The 16875-nt window shown below is 33.4% G+C and overlaps 1 protein-coding gene across 1 annotated transcript; it reads right to left on the minus strand.

The window, feature by feature from the left end:
• Nucleotides 1–11235: 11235 nt before the first annotated feature.
• On the minus strand, nucleotides 11236–16595 carry LOC120767809 (heterogeneous nuclear ribonucleoprotein 27C). The gene is made up of 4 exons (XM_040094087.1): nucleotides 16427–16595; nucleotides 14652–14940; nucleotides 14072–14581; nucleotides 11236–13503 (listed from the first exon to the last, which is right to left on the minus strand). Exons 3-4 carry the CDS (start codon nucleotides 14564–14566, stop codon nucleotides 12727–12729), a joined length of 1272 nt encoding a protein of 423 aa, XP_039950021.1. The 5' UTR covers nucleotides 14567–14581; nucleotides 14652–14940; nucleotides 16427–16595; the 3' UTR covers nucleotides 11236–12726.
• Between the last annotated feature and the right edge of the window lie 280 nt (nucleotides 16596–16875).

A 16875-nucleotide genomic window follows, 5' to 3' on the forward strand; every position in this document is an offset into this window, starting at 1 on the left:
GTGCAAGTATAAGTGTAGAACCGCATCAATGCGAGGTTCTTCAACATATCACTGATTTGCGCCCACACCCCGACGGAAGAGAAGGACTACATATGTGACTAAAGATGCCTTCTATGAGCGCTTGGAGCGCACCTATGAGAGCTGCCTACGATGTCAAAATCGTGCTTGGCGACTTTAACGCCAGGGTGAGCAAAGAAGGTATCTTTAACGCAACAGTCGGTAAATTCAGCCTCCATCAGGAAACATCCCTAAATGGGTCGAGGCTGATCGACTTCACCGGGGCCCGAAATATGGATATCTGTAGTACTGATTCCAGCATAAGAAAATACATCAAGCTACCTGGTTGTCTCTAGATCGATCATGTTGGGATAGACAGAAGACACGTCTTCAGTGTTCTAGAGGTGCGTACGCTCCGAGGTCCTAACATCGACTCGGACCACTATCTTGTTGCAGCCAAGATTCGCACCCGCCTCTGTGGAGCAAAAAACGCACCTCAACAAACACAAGGAAGATTCGACGTCGAGAAGCTGCAATTACAACAGACAGCCGAACGATTTTCTACTCTGCTTGCCGTCCTGCTCTCTGAGAGCACTCGTCAACGACTCGGTATAAGGGAACTGTGGGACGGCATTTCAAACTCCTTACATACAGCTGCAACCGAAACCATTGGTTTTCGGAAAATGGAAAAGAACAGCTGGTACGACTAGGAGTGCCGTGTCGCAGCGGAGAGAAAACATACTGTCTACCTCGGAACGTTACGATCGACCACAACACTTGCGGGATGGGATAGATACCGAGAGTTGAAGAGGGAAGCGAGACGTATTTGCAGACAGAAAAAGAAAGAGGCCGAAATGCGTGAGTATGAGAGCTTGACAAGCTGGCCGACAAGGGTAATGCTCGAAAATTGTACGAAAAGATGCGGCGGCTAACAGAAGGTTTCAAGACCGGAGCATACTCTTGTAGAACCCCCAAAGGTGATCTAGCGATCGATGCCCAAAGCATACTAAAATTATGGAGGGAACACTTCTCCAGCCTGTTGAATGGCAGTGAAAGTACAACGCCAGGAGAAGGCGAACCCGATTCCCCAACCGATGACGATGGAACAGACGTTCCATTACCCGACCATGAAGAAGTTCGAATAGCAATCACCCGTCTGAAGAACAACAAAACAGCGGGGCCGAATGGATTGCCGGCCAAACTATTCAAACACGGCTGCGAAGAACTGATAAGGAGCATGCATGAGCTTCTTTGTAAAATATAGTCGGACGAGAGCATGCATAACGATTGGAATTTAAGTGTGCTCTGCCCAATTCACAAAAAGGGATACCCGCAAAACTAATACGGTTATGTAAACTGACGTTGAGCAACAACAAAAGCTCCGTCAGGATCGGGAAGGACCTCTCCGAGCCGTTCGATACCTAACGAGGTTTCAGACAAGGCGACTCCCTATCGTGCGACTTCTTCAATCTGCTGCTGGAGAAAATAATTCGAGCTGCAGAACTTAATCGAGCAAGTACAATCTTTTATATGATATCATCGGCCTCAACACACGCGCCGTTAGTTCTGATTTCTCCAGATTCGACAAGGGAGCAAAGCAAATGGGTCTGGCAGTGAACGAGGGCAAGACGAAATATCTCCTGTACGAACAAAAACCAAACTCTATAAATCACTTATAATTCCCGTCATGCTATATGGTACAGAGGCTTGGACGATGACAACAACTGATAAGTCGACGTTGCGAGTTTTCGAGAGAAAAGTTCTGCGAAAGATTTATGGTCCTTTGCGCGTTGGCCACGGCGAATATCGCATTCGATGGAATGATGAGCTGTATGAGATATATGACGACATTGACATAGTTCAGTGAATTAAAAGACAGGGGCTACGCTGGCTAGGTCATGTTGTCCGAATGAACGAAAACACTCCAGCTCTGAAAGTATTCGCCGCAGTACCCGCCGGGGGAAGCAGAGGAAGAGGTTGGAATATCCAATTGGCACCCCGTAGCGAAAAGAAGAAACGACTGTCGCGCTGCTGTTAACTCGGCTATAATCGCCAATACGCCAATAAAGAAAAAGATAAGTAGTAGAACATGTTTGTATAATATTTATGATAACGACTCATGCTGTATATAATAATACATATGTAAGAATAGGTAAGCTATAATACATTAAAATAAAAATTATTTGTTAGTTTGGTACAAATTTAAAGAAAGGTATCATTAAAAAATATTTTGAAGCAAAAAAAGAAATTAAAAATTATTGCAAATATGTATGAACATATGTGTGTATGTATACTAGGGAGACTAGGGACCTTTTTGATAATGATTTCATTGCAAAAGTTCAAAAAAATCCCATATCACTACACAGTATAAAACAAAGTCGCTATGTCTGACCCTATATCCCTTTGTATGCTTAAATCTTTAAGAGGTTTCTAATGTCATGTCTTAAATAATTACATTTTTACCACTTACATTGCAACCGCAGGCCGGACCCTACGAGATTTATCAAAATAATGTACTAAATATTGTACACATTGAAAAGGTCTACAGAAAACTCCGCGATGGTATATGTATGGCTAGCTCTCATGGATATCCCATAACAACATTTTTTGTCATTTACTTTTTATGACATATAATGGCTAATTTACGAAGAGTTGTTGACTAATGCAGCTTTAATTCTTATCCAATTAAATACCTTCAATACATTGTTGATTTAATATATGTACATAGATCTATATGGCTATTTACAGCATATGATTTAAATTAATATTTTCGAAGATATTACTGATTTAAAAATTGCGGTTCGTGTCGTTTGCGGCGGTACTGGCTGGCCGAGGTGGTGGGAGCGTACCTATAAATAGCGCGTCGGAGGCCGCAGCTCTCCCTATAGCACTTTGAATTTAGCATCGGAGCATATTTAAACGGAAACGATGAAGTATATGCGTACAATTTCGAACTGATCCTTCGTCAAAAATTATACAATTGCTAAATATTTGTATATAATATTGAATAGTAGAATAGAACTGCAACCAAATACGCAGTGAAATAGATTATAACTGGCTCCGTAATCAGTCGTTGATTATGTATTATACCACGTGCATCCCAAAGACTGATGTCATAACCTTTCCAGCCGACTTTTTCGTCTTTCCACGCTTGAGAACCGGTTCATCATGTGCAGTTCACTAGAATGACTGTCGATTGGACTCCAGTATGGAATGATGGAGCCATGTTTCTATTGTCTCACACCGATGCAAATATTCGGTTTTATTACGATTAAAGAGCACTCAAACACTCCTCAGAATCAACAGTCCTCGGTGCTCATTTCGCCTCTTTCCAACTTAGCAAATCTCTTTTCACCGGTTGATTTCCCTGGTGCAGAGTCCAAATTCAACAGTATTTTATGCTTTATTAACACACAAAATGCTTCATGATCCACTTTTTTTGTAAACTAACACAAGTTTCTTTAAAAAATGCTATATCTCATTAACTAATAGTTATAATCTAACTAATAGAAATAATATAGATGGTAGTAGTAGTATTATCTATGTGTCAGCCACAGTCCGTGAGTCCTCTAGTAAAATATATAGGGAAAGAAAAATTACGTTGTTTCGGTTTGAAACTGAATATTAAGAGATTCTTGATTCTTCTTTACTGGCGTAGACACCGCTTACGCGGTTATAACCGCGAGCCGTGCCTTTTTTTCGCAAATTGGCGCCAATTCGAAATACCAAGTGCAGCCAGATCCTTCTCCACCTGATCTCTCCAACGGAGCCTTCTACTGCGTCGAATTAGCCCAATGAAAAGAAGAAGAGCTTGATTACGTTGGATCTTTATTTTTAGGACAAAAACTGAAATTCCAGTGGGTGTTTGCAAAAAAAAAACACAACTTGTAAAATAACTAACACTACAATGTATAAGATATATATATGTATACATACATATACATATGTACATATATATATTTAATTTTTGTATTTCAATTGGGGTACTCACAACGTGTCATAAAGCACCGTAAAATCATAAATTAAGTTTAAAAAATTTGTTGTTGGATTGCATACTAAAATAAGTTTACGCAAAAACAACTCTGAACGTTTCGTTTCGGTTCGTTATAACTTTATGAGACTATGTGAAACCCCTAAATGAACATACATAAGTGTGTAGGCATATGGATATTGTTATATCAAAATTTGGTATATCAAACCACCCTTCACGCGAAAACGCATTGCTGAAAATGTATTGTATATATTTATTTTAAAGAACAAAATTCATATTGCTACATTAATATGTACGTAAATACAGTTGTTTTGTGAATATTTTAAAATGAAAACGTCCTTTATAGACAATTTATATGTATATGTATGTAAGTATGTATGTATGTAAGTGTACTTAATAAAAAAGTTTCTTCAAACATTTGTGGCTTAACGCTTACAAAAAATTATGGTCTCACTACATTGGTTTAGACGTAACAAGATACATACTTATAGTTGTAAACATGTACACACATACATATCTATTTATGCATGGTAGTATGTATATACATGCAGTCGTTTTGAATAGCGTGTCGGTTGGTTTTGAATTTATTGTTCCTATTTTGTGTTTTTCTTGCACTTCAAATCTTAAAAAACGCTTATGTAAAATTTACGGTGACTGCTGTTGTTGTTGTTGTAATTTCTTATTACTCTCCGAACTGACTTGGGGGTTTACAAATTGAAAAACGCTTATATCGAATCAATCACTAAACTATACACTGACATACATAATCATTTGTAATGTATTTATGATTTTTACTATTACCATTACCAGTTTCACATACTCTATTTACCGTTATTATTATTTTATTTTTTCTATTTTTTAATGTTGTCTAATGTTGTTTATTTTGTATTTTTTCTTTAAACGTAATCAACAGAACTATATGTTTAGTGAGGTTACACATACATACATGCCAGCGAATATTATTTACTACTTTTTTTAATTGTATTTTTCTTTTTCTTGAATTCTAACGTTAATTACTCATCGTGGCTAAACAATTACATATTCAGATGCCGCCATTTGTCATTATTAAACAATATCATTTCAAGTAACCAGAATTCATATACGGATTTATTATATAATACTCAAAGAGCGCATTTTCATCATTTATGATTTAAATCATAAAAAAAATTGTTTTTGCATACCACTTGTTGCTTTTATTTTTTAACACTCTTTTTTCCTATTACGTCAAAACTTTTTACAATTCAATTATTATATTTAGTAACAATGTCCTTGATAGATATTTTGATTACTTAGGCACTGTGTTCATATTATAATTAAGAAATAATTCAATTTATAAGTAATCAACTGACAAACACAATTCGAATTTTCAAACTAAAAATATTTAATGTATCGATGTATGTATGTAAGCAGATGAAGAAGAAGAAGATCGAACTGTGACTAACACTTCGTTAAAAACAGAGTTAAACCGTTATAGCATAAGCATATATACTTTTTGGAGTTACTTTCTATTTGCTTTTGAAGTTACTACCATATTATAACCTATAATATATAAATGTATGATGAATTGATGTTAAAGTTGCTTGATATACACATACATAATACATACAACAACTCTCGATGGCTATATGAGTATGTGAAATAGTTAGCTATAAGACCGGCGGGTGCATTGCTGGGGGAAAAATTTAACGGTATCTATCCTAATACTTTACACTCTTCTGCATTTATATTTAGTAAGTTGATTAGTACTCGCAGAAGAGGGTAGCAAAATAAATTTTAAATTTTCTTAAAGCAGTGAATTCTTGAAAAGAATGAAAGTGTTGACAATTTAATACAAAATAACATCCAGCTGCATGTTTGTAATATCAAAAAATTTTACGACAATATTAATAATGATGATAATAAGGGTTGCAAATAATGCTTTAAACAAATTGAATCAAAACTTGAATTATTTTTTTTATTTTTAATTCCGAAAATTTAATTTTAAATTTTAAGACCAATAAGACCGGATTTTCATAAAATATCAATTGAGTTTTGTTCTTTTTGTCTAATTTGTATTTGATTGCTTTTTATTATAGGGTATATATAGGTTTTTATTTCAGTTTTTAGTTTGAAAAATTATTATTTCATTTGTTACTCGAATCTTTAAATTAAAAAAAAATTTTCTAAAAATTTCAAACCAAGATGTTGCGATTTAAAATTTTATTTTTTAATTTAATAATAAAATTAAATTTTTAATTCCATAATTGGAATAAATAACTAAAATTTAATATTTAGTGCGAAAATTGTAAGTTAAAAAAATTCAACCTTGAATGATTTAATTTTTTAAGAGAGTTGTGAAATTAATAGATTAGTTAATTTAAATGTACATGTATATGTGTATGCGATCTGAATAATAGAACCCTTAGAGGCTTCTCTTTCAAATTGTTATTTTGAGTCCTTTTGAATGACAGCACTATTAGTATATAGTGGCTTTGAATTTCTTAGCAGAAGGAATCAGTGAAAATTATGCATTTAATACAAACATACAACTACATTGAGCACATAATAAAACTGTTATGGAGATTACCAAAAGGCATTAATAATGCAAGTGGGTTGTTGAGCCTCAGCGTTAGCGTTAATTGTAAATATGGATATGTACCATATGTAAACATTTCGTACATTCATCTTAAATCACTGACATGTGTCTACGTATGTATATACGAAGTAACTCTTAATTATCCAAAAACATATGTACCTATAATGTATAACCAAATTAAAAAATATTAGCTCAATCTTTTTTAAAAGCAGTCGTTTGTCTGTGTTCGTTTGCGCACAAAATAATTAGTGGGTTGGTGTTTTAAGCTGATATTCACTTTTAAAAAAGTATGTGTACTTCAAGCCGAACAAATACGAAGAATAAATGCCGTTAAATAAACATTTTTAAAGGGTGTTGTTCTCCAGCGATTATATGATTAAAAATACACACATATATGCGTATGTATGTATGTATGTACATAATTTTTAAATTGTAATGAGTTATGCTAAATTGCCGTCAAACAGTTTTACTGTTACCGATACTAGCATACGAACTGCACTTGTTTTTTATCATTAACACTATTTTCATTCATATTGGTTGTGTTTAAATATTTTGTTGTTGTAAAATTTTAATAACTAATTTTGGTACGAAAATGTCGAAATTCTTATTTAAAAGAGAATATGAATTATCATAGTATGTTGTTCCATTTTATAAGTACATTTATGTATATGTATGCTTGCATTGTTATTATAATAGGTATCAATCTTATATCCACTTAACTGTTATTTTAATTGGCTTTTATTTTATTCTTTTGCAGGCGAATAGTCGATGTTAATGGCAACGTTAACAACGAGCCTATTGGCTAACAATTTCGGCTACGTCGGCTTTAACATCGACAAACGGACAGATGGAACGAACGCTTCGTTGTCAAACATCATCTGTTGTTCTCTTGAAGCCACGCGACACTTCAACACTTGGCTGGCTATATGTCATGCTAAACGAAATAAATTTTAAAAACTAAATTGCTAACCTTCACTTTTTTGAGATTTTTGTGGTTGTTGTAATTTACAGTTTCTCTATGTTATGTACGGTTTACAATTTGCAAACTGATATTTTTCTTATTTTTAAACATTATGAACTTTTAAGTGGGCTTGTTTTTGTTGTTGCTGGTTATAATTATTTTATTTGTTTTTCTCTTTTTTTTGGGAAATGCTTCGTTTTGATTACACTTAATTCTCTTTTATATTTTAGTTTAATTATACTCATAGCTATGTGTTAAGGTATATATTTGTGCCTTTAGCAAGTTCTACACAAATATTTTTTATACGGATATTTTTATTAATATCTTTATTTTTTATTCATAAAAATCGTACCTCAAATGTTTTATATTCACTAATAAAGTGTCATACGCTTTTATTACCGGCCTATTTTTTTAATTACATGCTTCTACTGTGTAATGTAAAAAAAAAGACGAGAAAAACCGTTAACTTCCGTTACACCGAAGCGTTGAAAATTTGAACAATATCTATACGCTATAGTGGTCCGATCTGAAAATTGTCTGTCTTGGACAACAATCTTTGCCAAATTTTGTAACAAACATATTTTCAAATGAAAAAGTTTTCCATACATAAACTGAATTTTGATCGATTAGTTTATATGACAGTATAACGTTGTATGTATGTAACGTTGCTTTAGGCAATAATTCATGACAAATTTCGTGAATATACATATACATATGTATTATCAAAATAAACACTTGTCCATAGAAGAGCATGATTTTGATCGTTGTTGTTTATAAGAATGTTGCCGGTTCGACATTCCTTGGCCGAATAAAGATTCGGGTCCATTCGGTTACATAGACCCGACTGTCGTGGGAAAACTTTATTTTGATCGTTCACTTTGTATGGTAGCTATATGATATAGTTATCCGATTTGGCGTTTCAGAGAAATGACTTCTTGGAGAGAAGAGGAGGTATGCAAAATTTCACATCAATAACATTTAAGAACGCTTATATACAAACAGACGGACAACTGGTCATCCTCATTATTGATATAAACATCTTAAAGGTCTCCAACGTTTCCTGGGTGTTACAAACTTCGTAGCTATCTTAATGTACCCTACTCATTGTATAAAAATAATGAAATTTTGAATAATCAAGCACTTTGCTGGTATTCTGCAATGTAGATGTGGAACTTATGATTAAACAGTTGCACACAAGCGCCGAATTATGCAAATTTGTCTTAAGTCTATGTATTTTCGTATTGAAGTAGCTGGTTTTTGCTTGTCAAGTCAGTGATTATATGTTATTGGTACACCTATTTTGTATGAATTTCGTATAATGAAAACTGTATGTTTTATATATATGTATTCTTGTAACTACTAATGTATACAGCTTGTCGTTTGTAGTACATGCTACTCTCTTACAACACTTATGCTTATTACTTTTAATAGTAAATCAGTCAATTCGTTATTAAGTATATGTATGATAAACTGTAATGAATCAGAAACTGTCGAATGCTTAGAAATTGTAATTTCGTCTAACTTTTTTATTAATCGTATTTAAACTAATGTCTCCCCCCATCCTAATTTATATTTTTAATTGAAATAGAAAAAAATCATACACTTCTATTACTAACGCTATTATATTATTTCGTTCGTCGTCAAATTTGTTGTTGGTTTGTTTCGTAAGCAAATTCTCAATGATATAAAAAGTACAAAATAGCGGTACAGGATACGCTCATCGGTAAGTATGCATGTGTATGTATATGAATATCACCTAAAAGTTTGGTTATTTCTGCTTTAACGCGGGTGTCAATATTAATGTTTATTTTTGGTTCAAAACAAGTAATAGAGAATCTTTCTTAAACAAACGTATATATCTTAGAGGGATTTCATTTCTTATGCAAAGTTCTTATTCATGTATAATAGAGATTTTAGTACTTATTTGTGTATAAAATAACAAATTATGCAGCGCTAATACCGCTAATGCTATGTACATACTTATGTATATTGAAATGTAGTTCCAACTTGTTAGTACCAGCTACGGTACTAAATACATTTTTTAATTTCTATATTTCGTGAATGTAAGCAAATTAAAAATTATAAGAATAAACCGTTGAACGACTTGATACTTGAACTATTTTCTGAAAAATAAATTCTCTAAAAATACACTGCCGTATAAATACTGTGAGAATTATGAAAGTAAAGAGTTGCAAATAATGCAAAAAAAATTACATTAACGTTTTTTTTAATTTGTAATCCCGTTAATTAAATTAATTTTTAATCCTCTGCTTTCACTCTAGTTAATGATCCCCAATACATATGCTTCATGTCACGTGCACGCGCTTTCAATAATGGGTTAAGTTATGAAGTACAACAACGTTCCGCTTTTTGAATTTATTTGTACCGAATAATGAAGCAACTCATGTTTCATACCAAACATTATTACTCTCGACATTTTGTAGTAATTAGCTATTGTTTCCACCTGATTACTAGCTTAATATATGTATATGTGTGAAAACTTGTAAAGAAAATGATCTTAAAACGCACTTAAATTTTATTAGCAGAAATTCACCTCAATTTATTTTGTTTAATCTGTCAATATTGCTAACTGAATACGAAAGCATAACATTGCAATTATAACATACCAAAGATTTGCCTCAAGGCTCATATGTATTACCTATGCTTGCCTCCCGCTTCATTAAACTCATGTTTGGTTAAATAGTATTTCATTTAGTTACGATATTTGATAATAAGTATGTATGCATGTATTTAAATATATGTATATATTAATATATATGTATGTATATATTTATATATTCAATTAAAATTTAAACTTTAAAATTTATAGTAAATCATAATCATTAAAGAAATTGTTTTACAATTAACAGTCAGTGTGTTGGTTTTGTGTTTAATCCTCTTTTACTTTACGTTACATTTACTTTAACTTTGCATCAAGTGGTTGCTTGTTTTTGTTTTTTTTTTAAATTTAGTTTTACGTTAAAATTTTATACTAGCGTACATTAAATTTAGAGTTGTTTCATTTGTAATTGTAATTTAGCATTCGTTCTATCAAATATGTAATCTTATTTTGTTTTGTTAAATTAGTTATCATTATGTTACGATTAATTTTACATAAATTTAAATGTATGTGGTAGATAATAAATTGTATTTTTTCTTTTTGTTTTCTTGTATTCTCCATTTAAATGTAATTTAGTTATGTAGGCTTTTAAAGTATGTTTGTGTTTACAGTAATTTATTTTTATTGTATTTTTATATTTAATTTAATAATTACGTCAGGTTTTCTTGTTATAATATACTATTAGCGTTTAATTTTTGCTTTTTTATTTGTTTGAGGCTCGCATCAGTGATATTTGTGAACACTAGCTACCACCATTTTGTTGCCGTTTAAAATATATTAGAATCAGTATATTTTTTATTTAGCTTAATCCTCGTAACATCTTTATTCGTAAGCATATTGAATTTAGTGGAACTGGGTCGCGAAACTAACATAAAAAAGGCATTTACAGTTCACATGAAACGCGGCAATAAACTTAGAAAGAAAAAAGTTTCATTGAAAAAATTTATGTTTAGTAGTAATTTTAAATCGAGGACGTTATGAATTTTACTGAAATAAAAATGCAGCTTATTTTTCAAACAACTATACTTTTAGCAAAGTCATCTGCACTTCCCCAAAAGAAAAAATGTACAGGCATTTTGCATGTTCACTACTATTTATATTAGAGTTTGTATTACTTTCGCGGACACCGTATTTAAATTGCGTTTGTAATTATCGTAGTAATAGTTATAAACTATATATAGACTACACATCATACACTTGATGACATATATTATTTCTAAATTAAAACATTCCGTTTATTTACTCTTATCAACTTCAAATGTAATTTTTGTTCTTTTTTCCTTTTTTTGTCCTCTTGTTTCATCAAAATTTTGATAAATTATTGTATGTAAACTAAGTTTGTAGGTATGTATAATATATGTATATACATGTATATGCATCTATATATATTGGCGCTTTAATTCACTATTACTACACATAATTCTTGTTGTTCTATCTTCATAGTTATATATAAAGTGAATATATATGTGTGTGTTTACATTTCGTTTTCACCTATTCAATTTTACTCATTTACACACTTCAAAAATTGATATAGCAATGTATATGTTTGTATATATAATTTAAATATTATTGTAATTTACTATTTTTATTATTATAATTTAAGTTGTAACTAAAGATCAAACCATAAGTGTAATTATAAAAGGATGTGGATGTGTGTTGGTGTATACAATTTATGCACACAAAATCCAATTTAATGTAGTTCAACAATACTATTCTCTTGAGATTAAGAAATAAAAGAAATCAACTGGAACTGCCAGCTAGGTTAGACTGTAGTGTATTTAAATGCGGCAAATGTGCAGATGTGCAACGAATTTACAGTTTAACAAACGTCCTAACATAGAGAACTAAAAGTAAATATTACTGGGGAGCGAAATATAAAACAACTCCTTATACACTAATAGCTTATTTAAATGATTAGGTACAACTTATAACACGTTAAGTATAAATGTATTCCCGAAAAATATCCATCTAAATTATTGTAGTATTGTGCCTAAAAGCGAGTTATTTTGGGCATTCATTCATCAAATTCATGCAAAAAATAAATAACTCCTAATTAATTCAAAATAAGATCGCCACTACATATACCCATTCCCCTACAGTCTCATCTTATATCCTTATAGCTGTACCAGTTGATTCATTCTAACAAATTTATACTAGATTAATGAACAGTTTACGATTTGTTCGCTAAATATCTTCAAATTATGAATTTACTTTTTGCTTGTAATTTTACGCTACGATTTTAGTCAATGTCTGTGTATAATGGATGGTAGCAGTGTGTTTATGTATGTTTTGTTAAGTGCCTAATGCTCTTCGCTTTATTTTTATGCCTTCACATATGTGTTTTTCTTTGTCCTTTTTCCTCAATATAAGTAATGTATGTATATAAACTTTATATTTAGTATTTGTTTATGTAATATATATATATATATAGTTAGTAATTAATTTCAACAACTGAACTGAATGAATAGACGCTAAGCTTATAATTAATCTTGTTTCACTGTACACGGCCGAAAGGCAACGTTCACTACTTCGGCGAGGACGCTGCAATTTGGACGCGTTAAGTGTATCTAGACTAATGCGCCTTAAACTGCCTGCGAGGCAGCGTATGGAGGTTGTGTTGCACTGTCATTTCCATACGTTGAACGTGGTCCGGCGCCATAGTTCGAAGCACCGCCGTCTTGCTTGCCATAGTTGCTGTAGTCATAATCATAACCAGAGCCATAACCGCCGTAGTCATATTCAGAGCCTGATTTTGACGCTGAGTTACCAGGGCCAGTTCGCGGCATGCCACCTACTGGACCAGTTGTCGAGGGGCCACCTGCACCCCATGTTTGAGCGCGTGAATACATATCAGTAGCGCTTCCAGCAGCAGCGCCTGGTGCTCCCGTTGGTCCAGCCGAATTTGGTGGTATATTCCAAGAGTTCCAGCTTCCACCACCTGAAGGACCCGATGGTCCGCCAGTTGAGGTCGAATTGTACATATCATAACCTCCATATCCTTGTGTTTGTTGCGGACCAGCTGCATAGTTCGACCATTGCGGTGGTGGTCCCTGTGGTCCCGGTGGTGCACCCCAACCTTGGTATGAACCAGGGCCGCTGTTTCCATAACCATAGCCTTGTTGTTGTGGCGAAGTTCCCCAACCTTGATAGCCAGGCATCATATTTGGAGCTCCAATTGGCATGTTAAGTGGTGGACCTCCCATTTGGCCATTTTGACCCTGCATCATATTAATAGGCGCATGATGGGGGCCCCAATGATTGCATTCATTGCCAAGTTTTCCATAGCCACCACTAACATTGCTATTATTAGCGTTTTGACCGCCCGATCCATCACGTGGTTCCGCCTTTTTGATTTCCACCTAAGAATTCATAGACAGTATTTTATAAACGTGAAGTAAATGTATTCTGTATGTATCCTACATATTAATATATTTATAGTAATTCAAAGAAATACATATAACGGGATACACTCAAAATATCGAAATTCAAAATGCCGACACATCAAAAAACCGACAAAATCTAAATATGCAGCCAAATCAAAATATCGACAAATCAAAACACCGACAAACCAAAATGCCGACATGTGAAAAATGTTTTATCTTGTCCGCCCTTATTTCTATCGAAGCACAGAAAGAGAATTCTGCCGACTAAGGGTTATGATCCTGAGCGTGTTCATGGCCGGAGGCCGAAGGCCGCAGGGCCTCGAACGAACAACGCCACCTTTTCTTAGTTCGTCGGTATTGTAATTTGTCGAAGTTTTGATTTGTCGGTATTTTGAGTGTCGTGATTCTAAATTTCGAGATTTTGATTGTCGGCATTACGTTATACACCCACATATAACCACAATAAAATCAAATGCATATTACTAAAGCCGCTATATTATATTTTTTCATACTGAGAATATGAATTTGTAACCGAAAGACATACCTGTTTGCCATTAAGATTGATGTACCGTTCATTGGTGACATGTTCCACAGAAGATTCCTCTTCAAAGGATAAGAAGCCGAAACCACGGGATTTTTTCTTTTCTTGATCGTACATGATAACAACCTCAGTCACTTTGCCATAGCGTCCAAAGAATGTACGCAAATCCGTCTCAGTTACATTGGACGGCAAACCACCAAGAAAAACTTTATAGCCGCCACCCTTTTTAGGTTTTTGAAGAGTGCGTGGATTACATGGTTTCGGGTCGATTGTTCGTCCGTCAAGTGTATGCGGACCGCTTTGAAGTACATGGTTCACATTTGCAGGATCTGCAAATGTAACGAAACCAAAACCACGGGAACGTCCGCTCTCGTTGTTCTTCATTACTACACAATCAATAATTTCTCCGAAACGGCAGAAATAACGCGATAGATTCTCTTGCGTCGTCTCCCATGAAAGACCGCCAACAAAAAGTTTTCCCCTCTCGTCTTCCTCCATGATCTTCTGGGGACTCTTTAAATATATAAAACATTTTATGGTTAGAATATGTGTATACAATTATAGTAATTTCTATTGTTCTTACAGTTGCAGTTGTTGAAATCGTTTTTAGGCCGTTACTTCTTCTGTTGCTGCTGCAAACTTTTCTGTTGTTTTTGCGCTGGTTTTCTTAGCGAATATAGTATTTTTAATACCTTAATGAAGTTTAACTAGTAGTTTCTTAGTTTGTTATCGTTAGTGTTATTTAAGCAAAGTATAGCTAGCTTAAGTGAAGAAACTCGCTCCGACTACTGAAGGGGCTTGAATATGCTATATCCACACTTTGCGGTTGTTTAGCTTAGAGAACTAAAGCCACGACTTCAATACGTAACTTTCTAAATTTGATATAACAAACGTAAAGAACAACAGCATAAACGGCGATGGATTGCATGAAAATAGAAAGATATTAAGGGTTTAACACTTTGGTAATTCACTTTATATAAAATTATTTTATATTTTAACACAGTATTTATTCACACACTACTATAACTTAATTTAATCGGTGTAGTGTCATTGACAAGTGTTTTGTGACTAAAAAAAAATATACGAGCTAACAGTTAAGATTTATAACAAAGCCAAATATTTTTCGCGCCGTGACGTCTCTATTGATATCTCGAATTAAAATGAAAGCAATATTTTAAAAACAGTCTTTTAAGTTATTACACATGAGTATGTTTTAAAGTAAAGCTATTTAACCCAAAGTAATTATACGCCTATCTTAGATTTACGGATTTTCAGTTTGGCAACATCAGGTATACGGAAAACCGACGTACCTGACTCGAAAATATTCACCTCTATTATCGCTATTCACCATTAGCGGCATTTCTATCCAAAAACAAAATGGATGTCTCAGGAGTGCTTCATCACAAAAATACTAGGCTAAAAACAAATGTAGGTAGCATCCAGGTATTTTAATAAATATTTAGCACCTTCATAACGTGAGATAGGAAAATTTAAAAATATTTTAGATGTTATATCCATAACGCATTGAAACCGCCACATTTACAACATATAACCTAAAAATTCAATCTATACAACATTTAGCTTTGTCACAAAATGGGGCAAATACATACGAAGTTCCACACAGTGACATGTACCAACCTAATACAAACATATTTACATCACAATCAATGGAATGCCGATGGCAATCCATTACAGAGTAGATGATTTACCGGTTGTATATATGTTAATCCTCATCTTCTTCAGGCACAAGTATTTATGTTTTTTAAAAATATTGCTTCCTGTGCAATATTGTATGTAAATTGCTAAATGTATATATGTATATACTAATATATTTTCAAATGCACATACTGAAGTATATACATGCGTAAATGGCCGACTCGGACTCGCGAGTTATTCCGTGTATACACGGTATACATATTTGTAAGTGGCGATGTGTGAATCGTGTGGATATACTTAGTATTTTGTATGTATAGAATAATATAAGGAATTTTTCACTTTTCAGGAAAATCTGTAGTACATAGGAAAATAAAAATAGGCAGTTTCGATGTAATTTAACAAAAAACAATGTAAAATGTCAAACATATACGTATTCATAATTTTACTCCTTTGCCTCGTACTAAATCCTAGCTGGATAGGTGCCGCGATGAACTACACTACAGCTATCGCGGTACCCATTCCCACATTAAACGAACCATACACAATAATTTCTTTTAAGTTTTTAAGAAACACTAATTTGTGTAAACGCCAACCAAATAGTGGAAACTAGGGACAGCGGCAACCAGCTTGTTAATACACGTAAAATTCCGACACCCGAAAACGTTATATAAAGTCCTTAAATCATAAAAATTTTATTCTCACCGTTTCCGCCAAGTGTTCGTCTGCGGGAATCTCAATTTATTCGCACTGCAAATTCACTAAATTTAAGTTTTTTCCTTAAAAAACTAGCTTATAATTAATTGTATGATTTGATGCATACGATTATAACCTAACTTAAAAAAATGATTTCGACAAACTGAAACGCTGCATGCAGGAGGTGAGTTTTCCCTGTACTGAACTGTGGTGAAACTGTCTACGTCGCAGAGTACAATGACTGCTTGTCCAGTTCAAAGTACTATAGATCTATCTCTTTTTTTCATATGAGTTGTGTAGGCTCGCAGTATTATGCCACGTTTTATTATTGAAACATTTTCCCTCCACAAAACGCTTGTGCATTCCAGCTATTTCGTCAATCATTAACCTCTATGTTGATCCACAATTTTTTAGCTAATACTTCCATTAATTACAAAAATAATTAATTAATACTAACT

The sequence above is a fragment of the Bactrocera tryoni genome, chromosome 2 (assembly GCF_016617805.1).
Source record: "Bactrocera tryoni isolate S06 chromosome 2, CSIRO_BtryS06_freeze2, whole genome shotgun sequence".
Lineage (NCBI taxonomy): Eukaryota > Metazoa > Arthropoda > Insecta > Diptera > Tephritidae > Bactrocera > Bactrocera tryoni.

Bases quoted from the DNA above. Each gene is read 5' to 3' on its own strand.
- LOC120767809 (XM_040094087.1), bottom strand. From the start codon at position 14,566: ATGGAGGAAGACGAGAGGGGAAAACTTTTTGTTGGCGGTCTTTCATGG. The intron at 13,504-14,071 runs GTATGTCTTTCG...ATGAATTCTTAG, and splicing joins TCAATCTTAATGGCAAACAG to GTGGAAATCAAAAAGGCGGA.